At 41.1% G+C, this 23,859-nt stretch overlaps 1 protein-coding gene across 23 annotated transcripts in view; it reads right to left on the bottom strand.

The window, feature by feature from the left end:
* Positions 1–23,859, bottom strand: part of KCNMA1 (potassium large conductance calcium-activated channel, subfamily M, alpha member 1) — a 1,059,824-nt gene that overhangs the window by 67,297 nt on the left and 968,668 nt on the right. For 17 of the 23 annotated variants that reach the window (XM_006887494.1, XM_006887484.1, XM_006887485.1 and 14 more), the window contains 2 exons: positions 16,230–16,343; positions 9,311–9,441 (listed from right to left, as the gene is read on the bottom strand). In XM_006887494.1, coding sequence (XP_006887556.1) covers positions 9,311–9,441; positions 16,230–16,343 — 245 coding nt within the window. Of the gene's footprint in view, positions 1–9,310; positions 9,442–15,387; positions 15,469–16,229; positions 16,344–23,859 lie in introns of all 23 variants that reach the window. The other 6 variants (XM_006887495.1, XM_006887496.1, XM_006887477.1 and 3 more) reach the window with 1 other exon arrangement.

Raw genomic sequence — 23,859 nt, 5'->3', positions numbered from 1 at the left:
CAGAGACAGTGCAATTGGCACAGGACAGAGCGGAGTTTAGGGCTGTTGTACATAGGGTCGCTATGAGTCGCAGGCAACTCGACGGCACATAACAACAACAACAAGGAAGAAGGATTGACCATCCATTTCTGAGAGCACACTTAGACTACAAGACAGTGCAACTGAGCCTGAGCCCTGAAGTATGTAAACACAAGGGAGAAAGGACAGTTGTAAGCAAGCACTAGTGATTGGAACATGGAAATGTGAGAACAATAAATGTAGGAAAAATGAATATTGTTAGGAAAGAGATGGTACACATAAATATTGCAATACTAGGTATTGGAGAAATGGGATGGCTTGGCATGAGACATTTTGAGTCAGATGATCATATGAACTACGATGCTGGAGGTAGAAAGGTGAGGAAAACGGAGTTGCTTTCATATTTAAAAATGTCATTTCTAGATCCATCTTGAAATACAATGTTGTGACTGTTAGGATAAAATCCATATGCATACAAGGAAGTCAACTGAATACCATCATCATTCAAATATATACACCAATAACCAGAGCCAAATGGGAGGAGATAGAAAATTTCTACCAGAGATCAATTGAACATGCAATTGAGATGCATTAATAATAATGGGTGACTAGAATGCAAAAGTTGGCAACAGAGAAGAAAAATCAGTAGTTGGAAAACATTGACTTGGTGACAGAAATGAAGCTGGAAACAGAATGATAGAATTTTGCACAATGACTTACTCATTACAAATACATTTATAAAATACATAAATGCAGGCTATACACATGTATTTCACCTGATAGTATGCACAGAAATCAGATTGATTACATCTGTGGTAAGACTCACTGGAGAAGCTCGATATTAGCTGTGAAAACTAGGGCAGGTGCTGATTGTGGAACCGACCACCAACTACTCATATGCAAGTTCAAGTTGAAGCTACAAAAAATTAAATCAAATCCACAGGCACCAAAATATGACCTTAAGTCTATCCTAAAGCAATCTCAGGAACAGGTTTGAGGCCTTGAACACTAGTAAGCGAAGACCAGATGAGCTGTGAGAAGATATTAAGAATATCATCCAGGAAGAATGCAAAAGGGTCATTACAAAGAGGAAAAAGAAAAGGCCAAGATGGATGTCAGAATAAATTCTGAATGACTAGAGTGCCGAGAAGCCAAAGCAAAGGGAAGCAATCAAGATATTAAGGAACGAAACAGAAGATTTCAAAAGGCAGCATGGGAAGTAAAGTATTACAATAAAATGTGCAAAGAGCTGGAGGGAGAAAATCAAAGAAGCCAAAATCGCTCAACATTTCTTAATCTCAAGGAACTGAAGAACAAATTCAAAACTCGAGTTGTAGTACTTAAGGTTGCTTTTGGCAAAATATTAAATGATCCAGGAAGCATTAAAAGAAGATGGAAAGAGAATACAGAGTAATTGCACCAAAGGGAATTGGTGGACACAGAATAATTTCATGAAACAATGTATGAGCAAGAGCCTGTGGTAATGAACGAAGAAGTTCAAGCTGCTCTGAAAGAATTGATAAAAAAACAAGGCACCAGAAAATGATGGTATACCAATTGACATATTTCAACAAACAGGCAATGCCCTGGATGTGCTCACCACGTTATGGCAAGAAATGTGGAGGACAACCACCTGGCCAACTGACTGGAAGATTTCCAGACTGTATTTGTTCCCATTCCAAAGAAAGGTGAACCAACAGAGTGCAGAGAATATCCGACAGTACCATTGATATCACCTGCAAGCAAGATTCAGCTGAAGATTATCCAAAACGACTGGCACAGCGTATCAACAGAGAAATGCCTGAAGTGCAACTGGGTACTAAGAGGCTGTGGTACTAGAGATATTCTAGCTAATGTTAGATGGATCTTGGCTGAAAGCAGGGAGTGTAAGAGGAATGTCTTTCTGTGTTTCATTGACTATGCAAAGGCATTTGACTATGTGGATCACAACAAACTGTTACTGACTCTGAGAAGAATGGGAATCCCAGAACATTTGATTGTGTTTATGTGAAATCTATACTTGGACAAGGAGGCAGTAATTAGAACACAGAAAGGAAACACTGCATGGTTCAAAATTGGTAAGGGTAAATGTAAGGGATGTGTCCTGTCTCCAAATCTTTCCATCTATATGCATGACAGATTATCCATGAGGCTGTGCTCTATGAGGAGAAATGTGGCATCAGGATCGGAGGAAGATTCATCAACAATCTGTGTTACGCAGATGACATAACCCTGCTTGCTGAAACTGAGGAGGACCTGAAACAGTTCCTGCAGAAGGTCAAGGACTGCAGCCTTCAATATGGATTGATGCTCATTATCAAGAAAACAAAGATTCTCACCACTGGGCCAATTGGCAGCATCATGATAGATGGTGAAGAGATTGAGACTGTTAACAGATTTAGTTTGCTTGGCTCCACAATCAACATTCTTGGTATCTGAAACCAAGAAACTGAAAGACGAATTGTATTTGGAAAGTCGGCTGTCAGAGACCTCTCCAAAGTGCTAAATACCAAAGATATCAGTCTGGACACTATGGTGTGCTTGATTCAGGCCAAAGTCTTTGCAATTACTTGCTATGTATCAGAAAACTGGACAATGACTAGAAGGAGAAATGATGCCTTTGCGTTGTGGTGTTGGAGAAGAGTACTGAATATACCATGGACTGCTAGGAGAACAAAATGGTTTTTCCTACAGAAGGTGAGGCCAGGCTGCTCCTTGAACGCAAGGATTCTAAAGCTTTGTCTGACATACTTTGGACATGTTGTAAGGATAAACTAGTCCTTGGAGAGGGACATCATGCTTGGGAGAGTGGAGGGGCAGTACAAAAGAGGAAGACCCTTGACAAAGGGATGTGATGGATGTGATGGATTGATTCAGTGACTGGGATAATGGGGGTTGGAGTGTCAGAGACAATGATATTGGCAGAGGATAGAGCAGGATTTAGGGCTGTTGTAGATAGGGTCACTATGAAGTGCAGGAGACTTGAAATCACATAACACAACAACAATGAATGGGAGTGATTATATTAAACACAATGAATGAAGATAGTGTGAAAAATAATATATATCAACTTGGTAAGCAAACTAGTATAAAATAAAAATTTATTTAAAAAAAACAATTCAGGTGAGCTCTGGTGGGTGGCCTAGTGGCAAGAAGCTGCACTGAAATCCCAAAGATGTGAGGTTCGAATCCACCAGATGCTCTGCTGAAGGAGGGACAATCTCCTCCTGTACTAGTCAGATCTGATTTAAGAGGACATGCATTAAAAAAAAGCAATAAAATTTTTTTTAAAAACAAAATATTAAATACTTGAGCACCACAACAAGATAAAGGTAAATAATCCAATAGAAAAATGGGCACAGGATATGAACAGGCACTTCACCGAAGATGACATTCAGATGGCTAACAAGCACATGAAGAAATGCTCAAAATCCCTAGCCCTAAGAGAGATGCAAATTAAAACAACTATGAGATATCATCTCACCCCGGTCAAAATAGCAAAATTTAACAGAACAGCAAGCAACAGATGCTGGCGAGGTTGTGGAGAAACTGGAACCCTGATTCACTGTTAGTGGGAGTGTAAAATGGTGCAACCCCTGTGGAAAGCAGTATGGCGCTTTCTCAAAAAGTTGCAAATAGAGATACCATTTGACCCAGCAATTCCACTACTGGGAATATACCCTGAAGAGACCATAGCTGACATCCAAGCAGATATATGCACACCCATGTTTATTGCAGCTTTGTTCACAATAGCAAGGAGTTGGAAACAACCTAAGTGCCCATCAACAAACGAATGGCTAGAGAAGCTGTGGTATATTCGCACAATGGAATACTATGCTGCATTGAAAAACAAGGAACTCATGCAATATTATTCAAAATGGTTGACTCTGGAGAACATTATGCTGAGTCAAATATCCCAGTCACAAAAGGACAAATATTACATGATGCCACTGTTGTAGAATGGGACTAACCTCGGGGTTGGGGAGAGACTGAGTAAGATGGGTTCAATAATGTATACTGCACTGAAACAGAGGAGGGAGAAAACTGTTTAAAAGAGATATGTGACTAGGTATTTCTGTCATCACAGGAGTCTAGAGCGATGGCTCCATGGTGGAGGGGACCTGGGGGAGGGTTTGTAAAACAATGAAAGAATCTTTTCTTTTACTTTTCCATAATTTTTGACTCATGTACTTATAACTTGTTAGTTAAATTTGTGTCTTCTAGGTTGCAACCCCCCCATGATACATCTTCAAGAATATGAACATGTACGGCTAAGCACAATTAATAACAGTGCATCTAAATTCCAAAATCAATCTCCATAATAGTCTATGTGCCAAAGGGGCCCTTTAGAGTAGTGAGAGAAGATCTTCACCCTGAAACCCACAGCGTCCCTTTTCAGCAGGAAGTAGCTAAGAGAATACGCCATTCCCTTTTCCTTATGAATCAGGGTGAAGTCTCTCTCAGGGAGGAGTGAAAGGGAATGGCAAAGGACACAATGACAAAGGAGATTAGTCAGAACTGACTTTGATAAGCGCTGTGGCAATTGGACAATTAAAACAGACATTCGGATGGCGGGGGAAGAAGAACAAACTGGGGAGGAGGGTAGAGAGAATGGTGCAGTAATGAAGGAATGAAAACCCAAAATCCCTGTAAATGTTCATTAAAACTAATAAAATTTAATAATAAAACAAAACAAAACAACCAATTCAATATCAATCAAGGACCTAAATGTGAAGACTACAACCATGATAATCTTAGAAGAAAGCATAGAAACATGGCTATAGGACCTAGTTTTCGGGTTTGTTTGTTTTTTTAATTAAATTTATTAGTTTGCTTACAATGTTCGTATACATTGTGTTTCACACTAGTCTTCATCTACATTGTGTTTCATATAATCATTTTCATGCATTATGTTTTTTAAAATCAATCACCACTGGATCTTCCCCATCATTACCATGCTTTTTCACACAAATCCTTCTAATTTCTTTCTCCCTCTTCCCTCTGCTTACCAAACTGTGAAATCCTGTGGTGTCGTCTCCATCCATCCTTATCCTTCTGCTCCCTCCTTTTCCCTTTTGAGCACCCATACATAATTTACTAGTTATCCTTCTATTGTTACAATAATGAATGGTTTTATGCAATATTTGTCCTCCTGAGATTCATGATCACCAACAACAAAAGCATGAGCAATAAGAGAAAAAAAAAACAAAACAAAACACCACAGCAACACACTGATAAAAGAGGTATCATAAAAGGAAATACCTTAAGTACAGATTGAAAAACAAATTTTCATATATTCTGTAAGATTAAATGATTTAAAATATGCATGTCTACAACTTAACAAAAATATAAATAAATCAATGACAATTTACTAATAAAAAGGAGGGGTGAAGGGTTAGAACAGATATTTCATCAAAGTGGATATTAAAAATAGCCAACAAGCATATTAAAAGATGTTCAACATCAAGGCCCACACCAAACCTACCCCTATCAATTTTATTTCAACTCAAAGTGATCCTGTAAAACTGAGAACTCCATATGGTTTCCAAGATAAAATCTTTACAAGAGCAAAATGCCTCATCTGTCTCAGGGCAGAAAAAGTAGGGTAAACCCTTGAAGTTATCACCTTGGTAACCTTGAGGTTATTAACCAAGTTGGGTATAAACTGTTTGGTCATTTTTTTTTAAATTGTTAACAACCAAGTGTAAGCTGATTGGCCTTTTGGATTTAGTTAACAATCAGCTACGGACTGGAAACCTCTTGTTTAAATCAATCAGGATGGGGTGGGTGTGCCTTTGTATTTTAAAGGTGGTTGGTATCAACTGTGTTTGTGCAGAACATTTTTCTAAGTAGTACAACACTTTTCTGTCAGTTAGTTGTACTGAGATAACTTGGAGTTTCAGTGATACTGAAAGCTGTGCTACAGGTGTGCCAATGCCGTAAGGGTTACCCATGGTGGACAGGTTTTGGTGGTGCTCCCCAATTAAGACAGACTTTCCTAAGATTGGTCATCTACTTCTTAAACAACAGGCCTTTGAAAACCCTATGAACAGTAACAGAATGAGAATAGTTATAATATTGTAGTGGTAGAGACCAAATAGATGAAAGAAGGGAAGATCATAGCTTGAATGTTGGAAAACTGCAAAGTGTTAAAATGAAGCAGAACACAAGAACATCAAAATACTAAGTATTAGTGAGATGAGAGGGACCAGCTTTGGCCACTTTGAATCAGATAATCAAATGCTATACTATGCTGACAATGAAAAACAGAAGAAGAATGATGTTACATTCATAGCCAAAAAAGTAAATTTCAAGTTCTGTCCTGAAGTACAATGTTGTGAGTGATAGCATAATACTCATACACATACAAGGAAGATCCATTAACATGACTATTATTCAAATATATTCTCTTACATCTGGAGCCAAAGAGGAAGAAATTGAGAATTTTACTAAGTCTTGTAGTCCAAAATTGACCAAATATGCAATCAAGATGTGTTAATGATAAACTGGTGACTAAAATGCAAAAGTAGGAGACAGGGAATATGGAATAGAAGTTGGAAAATATGGTCTTGGTGATAGAAATGAAGTTGGAAATAAAACGATTGAATTTTATGGTTACAATTATTTATTCAATGCAAATACATTTTTTTTAAAAGACACAAATGGCGACTTTACATATGGATCTCACCTGATGGGCTGTGTAGGAATCAGATTGACTCTATTTGTGGAAAAAAATCATTGGAGAAAAACAGTAACGGCAGTCAAAACTAGGTCGGGACAGACTGTGGGTCAGACCATGAGTTGCTCATATGCAAGTTCAAATTGAAGCTGAAGAAAATTAAAGTAAGTCCACAGAAACTATGCTACCAGGTCTTAAAATCATTCCTAGGCCAAACCCACCAACTTTGAGTTGATTCCCATTCCTGGCTGTCCTCCACAGTGCTTCCAAGCTGTGAATCTTTATAGAAGGAGAGTGCCCTTCTGTTGGGGGGCTAGTGAGTTTGAACCACAGACTTATAGTATAATCTAGTTAGCAGTGTAACACTTAAGACACTATTCTACAAGAGCGCCTTCAATAGTCATTGTTGTATACCACTGAGTCTGAACTAATTCATTGATGGCTTTCCAGTCTGTTTTTCAGAGGCTATGATTGGATAGAGGGGATTGCCTATTTTACTCATGCAGAGCAGCGGGTGAATCCGAACCATGTGCCTTTGGAGTGCATCTCCTTACACTTGCCCATCAGAGCTCCCTTTAGTACTCATTTTTGTTGTTCTGTCAAGTTGGAAAAAACCTCATAGCTGACCCTCCAGTAGGTCTTCAGTAGTGTTGTTCTTAGATGCCGTCTACTCAACTATGACAACAACTCGTAACAGCCCTACAAACAAGAGCTCTGATCCTTGTCCCGTCCTGAGCCAACCTCACAGCCTCTGACACACCTGCCCTCATTGCCACAGTCGCTGTGCTAATCTATTTCATCCTACTTCTTCCTCTCCTGCACCCTCCACCCTTCCAAGTATAATATCCTTCTCCTGGCAACATGCCAAAAGTATGTAAGACAGAGGTTCAAAAATCCTTGCCTCCAAAGAGCAACCTGATTTCACCCTCTCCAGGACAAGCTAGGGAGATGCAAATCAAACCCACAATGTGATACCTTCCAAGTTACTCCTATAAGAATGGCAATTAAAAGTAAAGATATGGGGAAACCACAGATATTGTTGAAGCTGTTGGTACGCTACAACGCTCATTTATTGCTGGTGGGTATGTAAAATGGTAAAGTCACTGTGAAAAAAAGAGTATAGCAGGTCCTTAAAAAACATAACCTAGCAATCTCAATTCTGGCACATGCCCAGAAGATGTAAAAGTAGGAATGCAGAGAGCTATACACCAATGTTCACTGCGGCGCATTTTACAATAATCAAAAAGTGGAAACAATCAAAATCTCTGTCAACAGATGAATGGATAAAGAAATGTAGGCTAATAAACAATATTACAAAGGGATAAATAGAGTGAAACCCTGGTGAATACAAAGGCACGGATGCACCTTGATGGCATTATATTGAGGTAAAGAATTTCTTCACAAAAGGACAAACACTATATATGCTCTCACTTAAATGAATGGGCTACCAGGTATAGAAAGGAGGGAGTAAGAAGAAGTTTTCCTTTTGGGGAATTTGAATTTTATATTAATGGTGGTGAAATTATTGGAGAAGAATAGCAATAATGGTGCCACAGTTTGAAATCTGTAATCGATGTCATAGAATTATACCTGTAGACACGGTTGATGTGGGAAAATAATACTTTGTATACAGCTGAGGCTGAGGAGAACCTCATGCGCTTGCTGCGAAGGGTCGGGGACTACGGCCTTCAGTGTGGACTGAGGCTCAATGTCGGGAGGACAAGGATTCTCACCACTGGACCAATTGGCAGCGTCAGGATGGATGGCGAAGAGATTGAGAATGTTCACAGCTTCAGTTTGCTCAGCTCCACAGTCAACACTCTTGGCACCAGCAGTCAGGAAATCAAAAAGTGTATCGCAATGGCAAAGTCTGCTGTTAGGGACCTCTCTAAAGTACTCAGGAGCAACAGTGTCTCTCTGGAGACTAAGGTGCGCCTGATACAGGCCATGGTATTTGCAATCGCTTGTTATGCATCAGAGAGTTGGACAATGACTAGGAAGGACAGAAGGAGAGTTGATGCTTTTGAGCTATGGTGCTGGAGAAGAGTACTGAACGTACTATGAACTGCCAGGAAAACAAACAGATTCATCTTGGGGAGGATTAAACCAAGCTACTTGAAAGCAAGGATTCTGGGGCTTCGTCTGACATATTTTGGACATGTTTCCAGGAGGGGCGGGTCCTTGGAGAGGGACATCATGCTTGGGAGGATGGAGAGACAGCATAGGAGGGGAGGACCCTCTATGAGATGGATTGATTCGGTGACTGGGGTAATCGAGGTGGGTGTGTCAGAGGCAGCGCGGTTGGTGCAGGATAGAGCAGTGTTTAGGGCTGTTGTGCATAGGGTCGCTATGAGTCGCACACGACTCAACGGCACATAAAAACAACAACAACATAGTTTATTGCAATTCAATCTAATAAAATGCTTTTAAAACATTTTAAAAAGAAAATCCTAATGGAGCGAAAGTCTACTCTGACATAGATGGGATTAGTACAAATCAGCATTTCTTGAAGTCATCATAGCTCAAGCAGGATCGCCAGGTCTCTGTGGTGGTAAGGAGTCACATGTGCATCTCACAAACCCTGCGCAAACAGCTGGGGAGTGGACGACTCACCGCACTCATGAGGGAATCCAGGACACTGACAGCAAATGCGGTCCCACATGCAAAGGGCTGTGTAAGGTATAGTTCTGTGTCAGGATCATCATCGTCGTCTTGGTCCAAAAACTGAACATTAGTATCATTCACTAGAAAAAGTGTAAAACAAGAATTAATTAGCTCCATAGATCAGACTCAGGAATCTAACCCAAAGCAAGAGACCAGGCTACTGGTCACCGGCGTCACTGGAAAAGAAAGAAAAAGAAAAACATGAGAGAAGCTCTAGATGGGTCAGTGGGACTCAACGGACGGCTCCTATGGGATTCTTTAATTCAGCATCTGAAGTCAAATAGGCTCAGTCCATGGCAGACTGCAGACCACCAGCAGATGACACTGTGGTCAATTCTCTGGTACAGTTTTGGAATCGTGACCAAAAAACACCCCGGAGCGTTTTTTTGGTAGCCAAGTCCTTTGAGAGATGAAGTATGTCAGTGATGAGAAGCCATGCGGGGACAGAAAGTTGAGCCACAAAGAACAGCAACTCATTCAAAGTCAAGAGCAATGAACTGGGACCACACAAAGGCAAAAGCAAGGAATTCACCTTCAAGCATGACCTATAGTTTATCTGACTGAAGACTGACCTCTGTAGAGTCTGGGGTATAATGGGTTCTGTTAATATTAAAGAAACCCCAGGCAGGGTAGAATAGAAACTTGGCTGTATTTACTGCTTGATTCTGACTTTCTTATTCTTGAGTTGCACAGGGGGGCGCATTCTCCCTTTCCCCTTCTAAACAATTCCGTGTTTTACAGAATTCTGCTCAAGCAATTGCAGCATCTAAAGCTGTATTTCATTTCCACGGGAGGACCCCTCAAGGATTCGTGTGGCACATGATTGGTTGTGTCACTGCGATGTCTTTAACTTATTAAAAATTAAATGACAAATTAATATCCACCTCCATCTTGGCTTCTGCAGAGCAAGTAATAGTGAGGGAGTTCATGGGGGGAGCAAAATGAGCATTTGTGGTATCTGGTAAAATTATGTGCTTTGAGGAAAAGAGCAGAGGCTATGTCCTTTCTGAAGCCTTTCTAATTGTATCAGCAGGTAATCTTTATGAGGACCACTGCTTAAAGTTTTTGTTGGTGGTTTTTTGGTTGTTTATTTTTCCTAAAAGTATTTTGTTAGGTAACTTTCAAAAAACTTCCATTGTTTATTGTGCATGGCATAATAAATGAGAAGGTACAGGGCTAAGCATGACCATTGTTTCTGAAGAGAAGGACCTGATGGAGATCATATTTGCTCTGTGTTTCCAAAGTCAATCACATCTGGGTTTCTCTTGTCTGCCACATGGGAAATATGAACACTGTAGGCTAAGCATTTGGGCTGTGGATCAAATGATCAGGGGTTTGAAGATATGAGCCACTGAGAAAGACAAAGAGGCAGTCTGCTCCTATAAAGATTACAACCTCTGTGTAGGGAATTCTTCTCTGTCATACGATGTTGACCTAAGAACTGGAATCAATTCAGTGGGAAGGCACTCAGTTTGCTTTTTGGATGGAGAACGGTGCAACAAACGGTGCAAACATTTAAAGTATTTGCTCTGGAAAGGTCTGGCGATCTATTGAGAAAGCAGCCGCTGGGAACTGGGGGACACAGTTCTACTCTGAGGCCCGTGACATCGTCATAGGTCACGGTGGACTTGATGGCACCTTATAAATGCCGAGGGAGAGCACAAAGTTTACAATCGACAACTGGGTTCTGAAAATAAGCAATTTCCTTAATTCTAAGTTTCTTTATGGGGAAAAGGAGAATAATCATTATGCATGGTTGTCTAATGACATAAAGATAGGAAATATTTCTGACAATGTAGAATAGTCTTTTATGTATGCTTCTAACTGTTATTAGTACTAGCAGTAACCAATATTCTGACCTCTGTTTTGTTAGGATAATTTTCTCTAATTTCACTTTCTAATAAAATGAAAATTTTCTAAAAAAAAAAAAGAAAAAAGTCTACTAGCAAGAAATTGTGCAGCAATCCCAAAGGCATGCAGTTCGAGGCCACCAGCCGCTCCACAGGAGAAAGATGGAGAATCTCCTCCTGTGCAACTAACTCTGTCTGTGAAAACCTGATGGGGGGTCAGCTATGGGTCAGTTCTGACTCTGGCAAACAACAAATAAAACAACATTAAACTTCTCAAGTGAATAATTTAATGAATCTACATCTTAGTTTCTCTATCTGTAAAATGGGAGAATTAACAGTAGCTTTCCCATGAGGTTATCAAGAGGTTTATATGGATATTACCTGGACATGATGCTGGGAAGAATGGAGGGTCAATAAAGGAGAGAGAGACCCTCAACAGGTGGACTGACATGGTGACTGCCGCAATGGGCTTTTGTGCGTCAGGAAGTGTGAGGATGGAACAGGGTTCAGATCTTTTGTTCATAGCGTCGCTATGAGCTGTACTCAGCGGCACCTAACAACAACAACAACTACCACCTGGAGATTTCAGCTCAGCATCTGAAGCATGTCTGTGACAAATGTCAGCTGCTATCAACACCATCCTCTGACATGAAATGCCCCATCCATCCACTACATGTGAACGTTTCAGCTTCTCCTTGCCCCTCTCAAGAAGCACTTGGAAGTCTTACTCAAGGATCTTATCAGAATAAACGGATAAGATTGTTCTCACCTCCTTCCATTGACCCTAAAGGCATATCCAGTTTGCTATTTCTACTCTGTGGGTCAGAAAATGAAAACTGGATAAGATGCAGAAAAGGGTTAGTTGGTTTGGGGATTGTTGTTTGTTTTTTTAATGATTTGCAGTAGTAGATAAAGTTATATCTTCAATACTACCCCCCACCCCCGCACTGCTGCCTGTTAATAAAGACTTACTGTCCACTTGGAGGGAACGTAGGGCAAAGCAGGGGAGGGTAGACAAGAGTTTTCTAGCAAGTTAAAGGTTTGGGCCATTGCAAAAAAACCTCAAAGAAAAGAACTAGTCATGGTTTGGTGAAAATTCTCTGTACTGCTCTACAGTATTCAGATTCAAGTGTACAGTAGCAAGGGTTTCTCAAAAATCCATTTCATAGAACACTAATCAAGTGAGATGCTGGGCCACCAGAGCTCTCCTTAGATGCTTATTGTTGTTGTGTACCCTGGAGTTGGAACCAACTCACAGCTGATCCTCCAGCATGTTTTCTGAGGCAGTGAATTGCACAAGAGAAGACTGTCCATCTTTCTCCTGCAGGTAAGTTGGTGGATTCGAACAGTGTGCCCTTTGGATTGCAACATGTTTGGTTTTTTTACCATTGTGCCAACAGAGATGCTAAGAGAATAAGCAAGGGATATGTGGATGCAAGATGCAAATAACAGAGGAAACAATTTGTAGGACGAAGACGGGGTACACGAGTACCCCATAGATTGTTCAAAACTGTAAATCTACAACTTCTCACTCTTATTGTTATCATTTAAGTGCCACTGAGTCCACTGACTCAGAGTGACACTAAATATAACCGAACAAAATGCTCCCAGCTCCTGCTCCATCCTTATGATTGTTGCTCTCAGACCTTTGTGGAAGCGACTGTGTTGGCTCATCTTGTTGGGATCTCCTTTCTCCTTGCCCCTCCACTTTACTAAGCACGATGCCTTCCTCCAGAGATTGGTTCATTCTGAAAACATGCACGATGTGCGTGAGATGAATTCCTGCCCATCTTCATGCCTAAGGAGCATTCCAGCTGTACTTCTTCAAAGACAGATTATTCGTTCATTTTTCTGGCAGTTCACTGTGTATTTAACATCCTTCAACAATACCACAATGTGAATGTATCAATTCTTCTCTAGTCACCGTCCAGCTTTCATATGCATATGAGATGGCTGGAAATACCACAGCCACAGCGTGGGTCAGAAGCAACTTAATCCTCCAACTGACATCTTCATTTTTAATAAAGAAGCCTTTTGCAGCAAATTTGCCCAATGAAGTAGGTCATTTGATTTCCTGACTACTATTCCCATGGGTGTTGATTATGGCTCCAAGGAAAATGAAATCCTCGACAACTTTATCACCGTGATGCTCACTGGGTCAGTGAAGAGGAGTTTTGTATACCTCCTGCTGAGATGTAACCCATACTGAAGCCTGTAGTCTTTGATCTTCATCAGTAACACCTCAAGTCTTCATTTTAAGTAAACAAGGTGGTGCCACACGGATAGTGCAGTTTCTTAAGGAATCTTGACACCATGTTTTCCTCTGCATAGGTCAACTCCTTGCATTATTTGCTAAGCATGCAAACTGAGTAAGGACAGTGAAAAAATCTAGCCCTGACACATACCTTTTCTGATTTAAACAATGCACTATCATCTAACTCTGTATGAATGGCTAACTCTTGGTCTATAGACAGTTTCTATATGAGGATAATTAAATGTTCAGAAATTCCCATTCTGTGCAATGTCCTACATAATAATTGTGATCCACATAGTGAAATGCCTTTTCATAGTCACTAAAACACAGAGATCGCAATTGGTTATCAAAGGTGGTAGCCCAAAGCAAAGCATGACTGAGGTCAAAGTGAAGGAAGACATCAGTACAGGAGGTAGGCTCTTAGACCACACAGGATAATCTGCTGAGAGAAAACGGCTCCAGGAGAGTCAGTTATGCAGGGTCAAGGTTAATTAAATACTTGAACCATTGCCTTAGATTTGAGGCACATCAGCCTCTTTCTTCCACTAATAGCATATTAAGATATTTTAATCGGTTGGAAGCATATACATGTAAAATATACAGAAAAAAAAAACATTCCTAGCAGTGATGTCATTGAAGCGACTGCCCTGGAGAAGGGTGGATGAATTTTCAATTGGAGGTCTGGACCACCAGGCCTTCCCGGGTCTCTTACGGCCCAAGGTTCTGAGAAGCACCTAGCAGAAGCTAAGGCTTTTAGCCAACTGCTCAAAACATGGAAAAGACACCTCTCCTCCTGCTAGAAACAGAAATCATGTGATGCTCCCTGACCTGAGTGAATTGTGCCCTGATAAATACTACAATGATGCAGTGCTGAATGGTGAACAATTTATTCCTCTTTTCCTTAGTTTCTAGACACCTCACAGCAAGATTACTGTGTTAAAAGCTCGCTCTCTTATTTTGAAATATATTTTGGGGCCAACAAAATGGAGTGTTGGTTTCATCTGTGAGTCATTTGAAGGCAGGAGCCCCCCCACCCCATCCACGCCTGTACGGAGCAGCACTTTTGCTGTCTCTATTTAGAAGATCAATCCCCAGTCCTGAGACCAGCTGCTGATGGGCGCCTTTCATAGAGTTATTAACCAAGTCACCACGGGGAATTGGGAAGGGACCTGACAAATGCAGTCATCACCACAGGCCTTCATCTTCCTGCTGAGTCCACTAGGAATCTCCCAGAGGGGGCCTGGGGTCGGATGCTGGGTGTCCACAAGCAGGGTTGGGCCTTAGTGGCTGCCAGCTAACCTCATCCTCTGACCGTGACCTGCAACCTGGCTTTAGTAAGCAAACCCCCACCCCTACCCCCAGGAGCTGGCTCCTTTTATGGTTTCAGAACCAGAGCTTCTGAGAGAGGGCCTGTAGTAGGGGGAAAAGGCAAATAAAGTCAGAATAAAGGAAAATAAACAGCTGCAGGGAAGGCACTGTCTTAGGTTTTCTTATCTTGAAATTTTTATATTTCTCCTCTGACTTCCTTTGAGGGCTGTGAAGAGGTGTCAGTGAAACTGACAATGTGCTGGAAGAGAAATAGAAGGGGAGAAGGCACAAGAGCGGGGGGACATGAAGAGGGGGAAAATGGCCCAAGCCAAAGAAAATGAATCAGAGCAAAGACGCTTTGAAAACAACTGCCAGGTCAGATGGGTATGATCAAAGGTTTACTGATGCTGTGTTGAGGGAAAAAATCATTAAGAAAGGCCAGAACAAGACAGTCGATTCCAACCAGAGCCACAAATAAAATGCATTCAAAGCAGTGCCATGAGGCAAGCCTTTCTGTTGCAGCCGGTGAAATAAAAAACAAGCTGATGATAGTTGGGAACACCAACGACAGAACAAAAGGAGGTAGGGGCGTGAAGGAAAACGATGCTTCTTACCCAGTTCGGTTATCATTAGAATGTGCGTCCCACTGTTTTTTTCCTGATTGACTGACACCAAAGGCAACTTGCCCGGTTTAGCTAATTGGATACAGCGTTTAAGGATAAGGGAAAGGGAGTGGAGGAAAGTACAGAAAAAGAAAAAGAGTAAGGGAATAACAGGAAACATTCTGAAGTAAAGGGACCCGAGACCATTTGTCTTGCAGGGGAAAGGGCATTCTGCAGATTAACAAATGGTAGTGGGGAATGTCATGGACACGTTCAAAGTTGGATTCCATTGACCAAAGACGATGACCTTCAGGGGCCCATATTTTTTTTTTTCTACCAGAATGGCATTTGTTGAAAACGAACAATGCCTATAAAGTAGCTCATCTAGCAAAGGTTAACTTCTGAGTTAGTACACAGAAACCCGATACTTGTGCCCAGTTCTCAAAAACAGGGTCAGCTTTCATCTGAGGTTGTGTAAATTGCCAGAGGATGCAGGTCATAGGAGGTGCCCATGTAGAATGCTCAAAAGCGGTGCTTCCGGTGAAAATACCAGACAGAATCCACCAACTATGCCTTATTTCCTCTCTGCCCCCTTCCCTAATTCATGTCCCAGTCTTAAACGCCTCATGTTACACTCTCTTAGAAACAATGATCAGCATTAAGAAAACTGTCTATTCTTTTCACAGGAAAGATAGATCAGTTTGACCTCTGGTAATCTATCATGTTTCTCCTCCTTCTAACCAAACAAACTCTAGGCTGAAAGAGCTAGAAAATAGACTGGCCTCCACATATACTGCATGATCCAGAAGAGATGGGGTGAAAGGAATTCCCCCAAGGCCCACATTAATCCTTACCCAGTTCAGTGATGATGGGGATATTGACTCCAGTCGTGATAGATGGCTGGCGTAACATCCCGTGTACTGGGCTGTTATCTGGAGAGGATCTATCCATTCCTGGGGGTGTGAACCCTAGTGAAAAGGAGGAGAGAAAAAGGAAAGATGTGGGAAATTTTGAAATAATTAGAGTACAATATGCATTCATAACCTAAGACATGGTTCATATGTTATTACAGGTCAGAAATCCTCACTCCCAGGACAAACACTGATGAGCTGCTGCTTAGAAAGGCAAAGGAGAATATATATATAAAAACTCAAAAACATCTTCAGTAGTTTAAAAAAAAAATCTAATCTCTATACCAGGTTTTGGTCTCCCCTTCTAGGCCCAAAGGATGACGGGACCTCCGTGTCTCCTTGAAGTTACAGGCCCACGTGACATTCGGAACACTCTGGCTCATGACATATGGACAGAAGCAACAGGTATCACTACTGGTACCAACATTTAATGTCGTGTGAATGACTTGTCACCCATTTCTTTCCAGGTGTAATAACAATGTAACTGAGGTTCCTATGGAGATGAAGGCTGGGCAGCAGCCCTGGACAGTTGACCAGACCCACTAAGCACTGCAAGCAAGAGAAAAAGAAATCTGTGTTGCTTTAAGCACTGAGATGTAGAGAATCTTTGGTCCCCCAGCATTACTAGGCTTCTTTACTGTAACCTTCTTTATATAAATTATTGCTTATCCTATTGTCATAGGATAAGCAGGGACTTAGGGATGGGTTTCTGACAGATTTATTAATGGCCAGTGGATGTGACTGAGCTCTAGTGGCTTAGTGCTAAAGTAACTGTGCTGCCAATTCAAAGTCACAGGGTTAAAATTCACCAGCTGTTCTGTGGGAGAAAGATGGCAATCTCTTCCCAGACAAGGAATTGCCTTTGAAAACCCACTGGAGGGTCACCTACGGGTTTGTTCCGACTCAACAGTATACAACAACAACAAAGAATGTGAAAGGAAAGTGCTGGGGGCTTGCTGGAAATAAAAAACCCACAGGGAGGTATTTCCTTCGAATTGCCTGGACCCTAATTTTTGTCCTTACTGACCTGAACCGTGGAGCAGCCCATTTTTCAATGACAGTGGACACCAGCCGAGGACAGAGCTAACTTTTGATTAATTTGAACTATAGAAGAAACAACTCTCAAGTTCTTGAGGTAACCAGCCCTCCTGTAATCCTTTACTGTGAGTGTGTGTATATGATTGTTCTGTGCCATCAAATTGGAACAGGCTCATAGCTGACTCTTCAGCATGTTTTCAGAGGCCATGAATCATACGAGAAGACTGTCCATCTTTCTCCTGTGCAGCAATTGGTGAATCTGAATTGATCACCTTTGACTTGGCAGTACAATTCCCTACTCATTAGGCCATCGTTATTACTGTTAGGTATTGTCGAGTCGGCTGACACTTATAGTGATCCTACAAACAAGATCTGAGTTCTGTCCTATCCTGGACCATCCTCACCATCCCCACTAAAATCGAGGCCATTGCTCCAGTCAATGGGTCAATTCATGTCATTGAGGGTCTTCCTCTTTTTTCTTGATGCTCTACATTTCCAGGCATGATGTCCCTCTCTCCTACCAACATGTTGAAAGTACATGACATGGAGCATCCTTCCTGCTAAGGAATATATGGCTGTACTTTCCACAAGACACATTTGTTTAGGGTGTTTTGAAATCTCCACATATATCCCATTAGCTTTGACCTCAGGTTGACTTTAATGTACGTATTGCATGCAAGAACTTTTCCATAAGATTTCCGTGGTTGTTTCTGGTCAAACATTCTTCTAAGTGGTATAGTACTGGTCCGTCTATTTGCTGTATAGAGGTAACTTGTGGTTGCTGTGATGCTAAACACTGTGACACTGGTGTGTCAAACGCAATTATGGATCCTCAGAGTGCAATGTGTTTGCTGGAGATCCCCGATAAAAACAAACTTGGAACCAGGAATGGCATCCACATACGAAATAACTTGCCTCTGGAAACTCTATGAATGTGGATAAATGACTGAAGCTATACAAGTGTTCAGTCTTTTGTTCACAGGGTCACAATGAATAGTCTATGACTTGATGGCACCTAACAACAACACCAATACTTTTTATGGAAGCAGATCACCTGAGTTTTTTTTTCTTCTACAAAACTTGGTAGTAGATTCAAAGTATCAACTACCCAATTTTTGGTTAGCTGCAACTTGAGTCATAAGTGAGAGGAAGAGTGGGTGTGTGTGGGGGGGTGTGTGCGTGCACACACATGTGCATGCATGCAAACTCACACATGCATATGTTTTGTTTGAGCTGTCGTCAAAATGAGAATGAGTCTTCTTTTCTTGCAGCTGAAGTCATCCATTCTGGTAGTATACCACCTGAACTTCCAGTGAATCCAACCCAGTTCTTGCAAGGTGGACATGGACACAGGAACACAAAGAAAAGGCATGCTATATTTATTTGGGCAGTTTGATTTTCTTTGGGCCTCAGGCCCAAGTCTCAAGTGTGTCATCAGGAAGAGTTTTCCCATCTGTAACTTCAAGTCTAATGAGAGTTTAGAATCATGGAAGTGGAGGAAGCTGACTGTCTGTCTATGTCTTCAAGGATGTGCCTACAGACACAGACTATTTGGCAAAGTACTCTACAGGTGAAAAAATTATTTACCACTTCTATTCATCTTGTAAAAAACATTGAAAAACATGGCCAATGGTGTTATCAGTACAATGTTCACAGTAAGGTCCATCCCACATCCTCCCCCTACCCTCTGCCCCTCCAAGCAGAGGCAGTAAAATCTCTGTATTTCCTCTGTTTTCTTCTACCCATTGTGGATTTCTACATGGGCTTTTCAATGAATTGGGACTTAAGGGTACAAAATCACTTGCTAAGTCTGTGAGAACAAACTCCAAATAGTGTGACCAAATTCCTCACCTACTCTCAAAAGTACTGTGACATTTTGGATATGTGTGAAGTGTTATCTAGAAAGAATAAAATGATAGGAGTTCAATAGTTGCCTTTTCTTTTGGAGACGCATAGTGTATTAAATGTTAGAGAAATACAAAAGGGTTATTTTCTGCTCTCCTGTGCACAAATTTTATATCATTGAGTGCAATATTTTCACAAAGATAAAAGAAAGTTTTATGTAATAATTTTTCCCAGGCCACATTTTATTTTATTTCTATACTAATAACATACTATGAACAGATTAAGTACTTTTTAATTACTCTAGAGTGCATCTTTCCAAACTTTGGACTGTGTGAGATTTTTGTTGTTGTTGTTGAGGGGTTTTTTTGTCATTTGCCCCCCTCTTTGGCTTGGTTGGTTTTCTTTCTTTTTGGCCAACCACCTAACCAAGAATATACATTTAAATGCTAGCTGTTTTCTTCCCCTGGAATAGTGAAAGGGGAAACTAAACTGTTTTCATCAGAAGTTTCATTCAAAGGCATGAAAAACTCCAAGTGACAGCCGTGCAGATTCAGTGGATGTGACGTTTTGAATTTCTTCAACTTGACAAGTAAACACCTTAAAACGGTAATGCTATATGCATAATACATGGCCTGTATTTTGACATCCATCATCAAATGCTGACTTGAGAAAATACGGGTTTGTACGTCAAGGAATAGCGCCCATAAGGCAGGGAGAAATGCGGGTCACAGGGTATTAGGAAAACTGTATTTCATTACAGAACCTGCAACAAGCCTTTTATTTTATCTTATTTAAAGATTCCATTTTCAGCTGTGAAAAGACTCAATTCCTTTGCATGAAACCTTCATTTAGAAATGACATGCTTGCCTCTAAGTCCTCTTTCATTCTGCTTTCATATTCCATTTTCCCCTTCAGTCACCAAGCCTAGTTCCATTAGCATCTGCAACTGACAAAGTACAGTGGGTGTCCTGCGGCTTCTCTCCACAGAAAGTCCTTCTCTCCCCTAAGCACGACCTCAAGTGAGCGGGTCTGCTGGTGCCTAGAAAACTTCAGTGATGATAATGCCTCTTTTTATTTCACTACTTTTCTAGCCTCACATTTTTCACAACAAAGACTAAAAAAACAAAAAACGAAAAAACCCCAAACTGTTCCTACCTTTCCTTCCCATAGAGTTGTGTTAAAGATTAATAGACTTTATTACGATTGGGTTTTTTCCTTATGGATCCTAATACAGGAAAACTATAGTCTGAAATGACAGTGTCGACCTAGATTCTCTAAATGACCTTGGAGAGAATAGAAACTCAGATTCTTCCACCTGATAGGATGGAGCAATCTGGCCTTCGGTGCCATTCGATGGTATCTGTCCCATTCATCACAGCAGAAGACGATAAAGGGGCAAATCTAAGCTGTGCCCTCATCTAATTGTCTCGTCTCTCTTCCTCCTCTAGTGTCCCCAATCCTGTAGCAATGGCTCTGTGTTTAATTGCACTTGAACTTCCTTTATGCAGAGCAACATTTCCGTTTTGAAAGTGAAAGCCACTTACACGTGGAACATACTCCAGAGATGCAAATCTACTGCCAGTAAACAGTGAAATTGGGGAACACTCCTTCTATCAGTCAAACCAACACTGGCATGCCCACTTAAAACACAAGTTTAAATGACCAAGGGAAAGAAGGCCAAGTTTAGTTTATGATCCCCAGTGTGTTTAAGTCCATTGATGTAGTCTAGTCCTCGTCAGTCCATCTGGTTGAGGCTTTTCCTCCCTTTCCGTGATTGTCTGTCCTCCTCAGTATGATTTGTTTTTCCAAGGACTGGCCTGTCCTGACAACTACCCAAAGCACATAAGGGAAAGTCTCCCCATTTTCACTTCTAAGGGACTTGGACAAAAACAGGCAGATTGGTTTGGGGCAGTCTGAGAGTTATCCATTCAAAACTCTTTGCCTGTATATCTAAGAAAAGTTTCTTTTCTTGCTTTAACAATATTAGCGGCTCTCTAGAGTATTCTGTTTTCTGGACCAAATTTATCTACTTATTTAGTCCACAAATTTTCCTCTTTTGTTTTTCAGGATCCCAATCCCATTTTCACCCCTTCTGCATTCTTTGGTAGTGCTAGCATTGTTGGCATCTCTGTTAGATTCAGCTAAGCAGCATCAGTCATGGTCAAGAGACGATTCAGGTTACTGCGTTTCCCAGAGGCTGGCTGCTCTGGGGGGCAGCTAGTGAAACTACTAAAAGGTCAGATGCTCTTCCACTCATGTTGTCACAGTGACAGTTCAGCTAGAATTGCTCAGAACGAAAGAGTTTAATGCAGACACTTGGTTCATTCCTGAAGAGTATAATCTAGAGAGACACAGGAATAAAAAGGATATCACCAATGTTTCATTTTTTCATTCATTGAATTGGGCCCTACTACATGCATGCGTGTATACACAGCATCTGAGAGGAGCATGTGGTTACAAATAAAAAAATACTGTGATTTGGACAAGATCTACCAGAAAAACCATAATCCACTGTCATTGAGCAAATTTCAATTCAAAGTGACACTATAGGTCAGAGTGGAATTGCCCATCGGGTTTCCAAGGCTCCATTTTACTCAAGCAAATTGCCCATTATTTTCCTGTGCAGCAACTGGTGTGTTCAAACCAACAAACATTTGGTTTAGCAACATGCTCTTTAAAAGCAGTGCTCCTTGGGCTCCATCAAGTCTACCAGGAGGATGGTTGTAAGACAATTTCTGTGTGATGTAGACCTAATTTCAGTAGAAAGCAAGAAAGACTAAATATCATGTTTCTGATGAAACTCTAAGCAAAGACAATAATGCTTTCTATCTAGACTGACTGAGCTCAGGGGAGAACTATAGTGAGTGCTATCACTCGAGTGCTCCCTGGACTTGTGGACTTTTGTTCATGCAGTGATTTCTTTTAGAGACTCTGAATGTTGCACATAGTTAATGGTTAGCAAAGCTGAGAAGCCGATAGTTCAAGTCTATCCAGAGATGCTTCAGAAGGAAGACCTGGCAATCTACCTCTGAAAGCTTAATCTTAAAGCCCTACAGAGTGGGGATGCCATGAGTTAGAACTATTAAGTAGGTAGTGAACTCTTTTGTTCACAAACTATCCTACATAGATGCCACTAGTAGAGTAGAGATGAGAAAATCTAGGCACAGGGGAGTTAAGCACTTTATTCAAGGACATCCATCCAGGAATTAGCAGACCTCAGGCTTGTACCCAGGGAAGATAGCTGCTCTAACCAGTGTGTAGTACTACTTATTATCTACGAGACCTGTGCTAAGGGTCTTCACCTGTCGTTGTCATTCTTATGTGCTCTCGAGTCACCTACAACTCAGGTCCTCTGAACTCTGTCCTATTCTGAGCCAGTCTCACTGTGTCCGAAACACCTGCCCTTATCAACTCAGTCACTGTGTCAATGCACCTCATCCAGGGTCTTCCTCTCCGGCATTGTCCCTCCACCTTTCCAAGAATGATGGCCTTTATGGCCAAAGTATGTGGACAGAGCTTCAAAATACTTGCCTCTGAAAGCAAGTTTGTTTCACTCTCTCCAGAACAGATCTGTTTGTTCTCTTGGCAGTCTATGGTATGTTCAATACTTGTCTCCAACAGCACAACTCAAAGGCATCAAGTCTTCTTCTGACATTCTTAGTCATTGTCCTGCTCTCTGATGCATAGCAAGTAATTAAGAAGACCGTGGTCTGGATCAAGTGCACCTTAGTCTCTAGACTGACATCTTTGCATGTCAGTACTCTGGACAGGTCCTTGACATAAGACTTTCCTAATCCAATTCATCTTTTGATTTCCTGGCTACTGGGTCCAAGGGCGTTGATGGTAGACCCAACAAAGCAGAAGTTTTTTACAATCACAATCTTTTCTCCATCTATCGTGGAGATGCCAATAGGGCCACTGGTGAAAATCTTTGCTTTCTTGATGTTGAGCTTCAATCCATTTTGAAGGCTACAAATGCTTCAGGCACTCCTCAGTTTCAGCAAGTAAGAATCTGCATAATGCAGACTGTTGATGAGTCTTCTTCAGTTCTGATACCACAGTCCTCCTTATAAAGCCTAGCCTCCTGAATGATATGTTCGTATATAGATTGAAAAGGTATCGAGACAGAACACGTCCCTGACACACACGTTTCCTGATTTTGAACTTTGCAGTGTTTCCTTGCTTTGTTCTGTCTCCTGCTTTCTGGTCCAAGTATAGGATTTGCATGAGCACAATCATATGTTTTGAGATTCCCATTCTTCTCAGAATTAGGCACAATTTCTCAATTTCTTGGAATCTGCACAGTCAAATGCCTCTGTATTGTCAATGAAACACAGGCATTCTTCTGGTGCTGTCTGCTTTCAGCCAAGATCTATCATGGCAAACTTGTGAGATGACTCCACAAGGTATAATAGAATTGCTCCATAGAATTTAAAAGGATATATCACTTATGCAGTTCAATTGTCACACCTTTTCCTATAGAGTGGGTGATAGTTTTGAACCACAAATCTTTGGGTTAGCAGTCAAGTGTTTAACCACTGTCCCATCAGGGATCCTTCCTGTTATTTTAAGCCAAATCAAATCCATTGCCACTGAGTTGATTTCAAGACATGGTGACCTTACAGAGTCTGCAAGACTATCATCTTTTGGGGCGCAAGCTGCCACAGTTTTCTCCCATGGAGTCTCTTTT

Source organism: Elephantulus edwardii, unplaced genomic scaffold (assembly GCF_000299155.1).
Source record: "Elephantulus edwardii isolate Elephantulus edwardi_28Jun2011 unplaced genomic scaffold, EleEdw1.0 scaffold00058, whole genome shotgun sequence".
NCBI classification, from domain to species: Eukaryota; Metazoa; Chordata; class Mammalia; order Macroscelidea; family Macroscelididae; genus Elephantulus; species Elephantulus edwardii.
The sequence above is the reverse complement of the archived record's forward strand: the minus strand, read 5'-3'. Positions and strand labels throughout refer to the sequence as shown.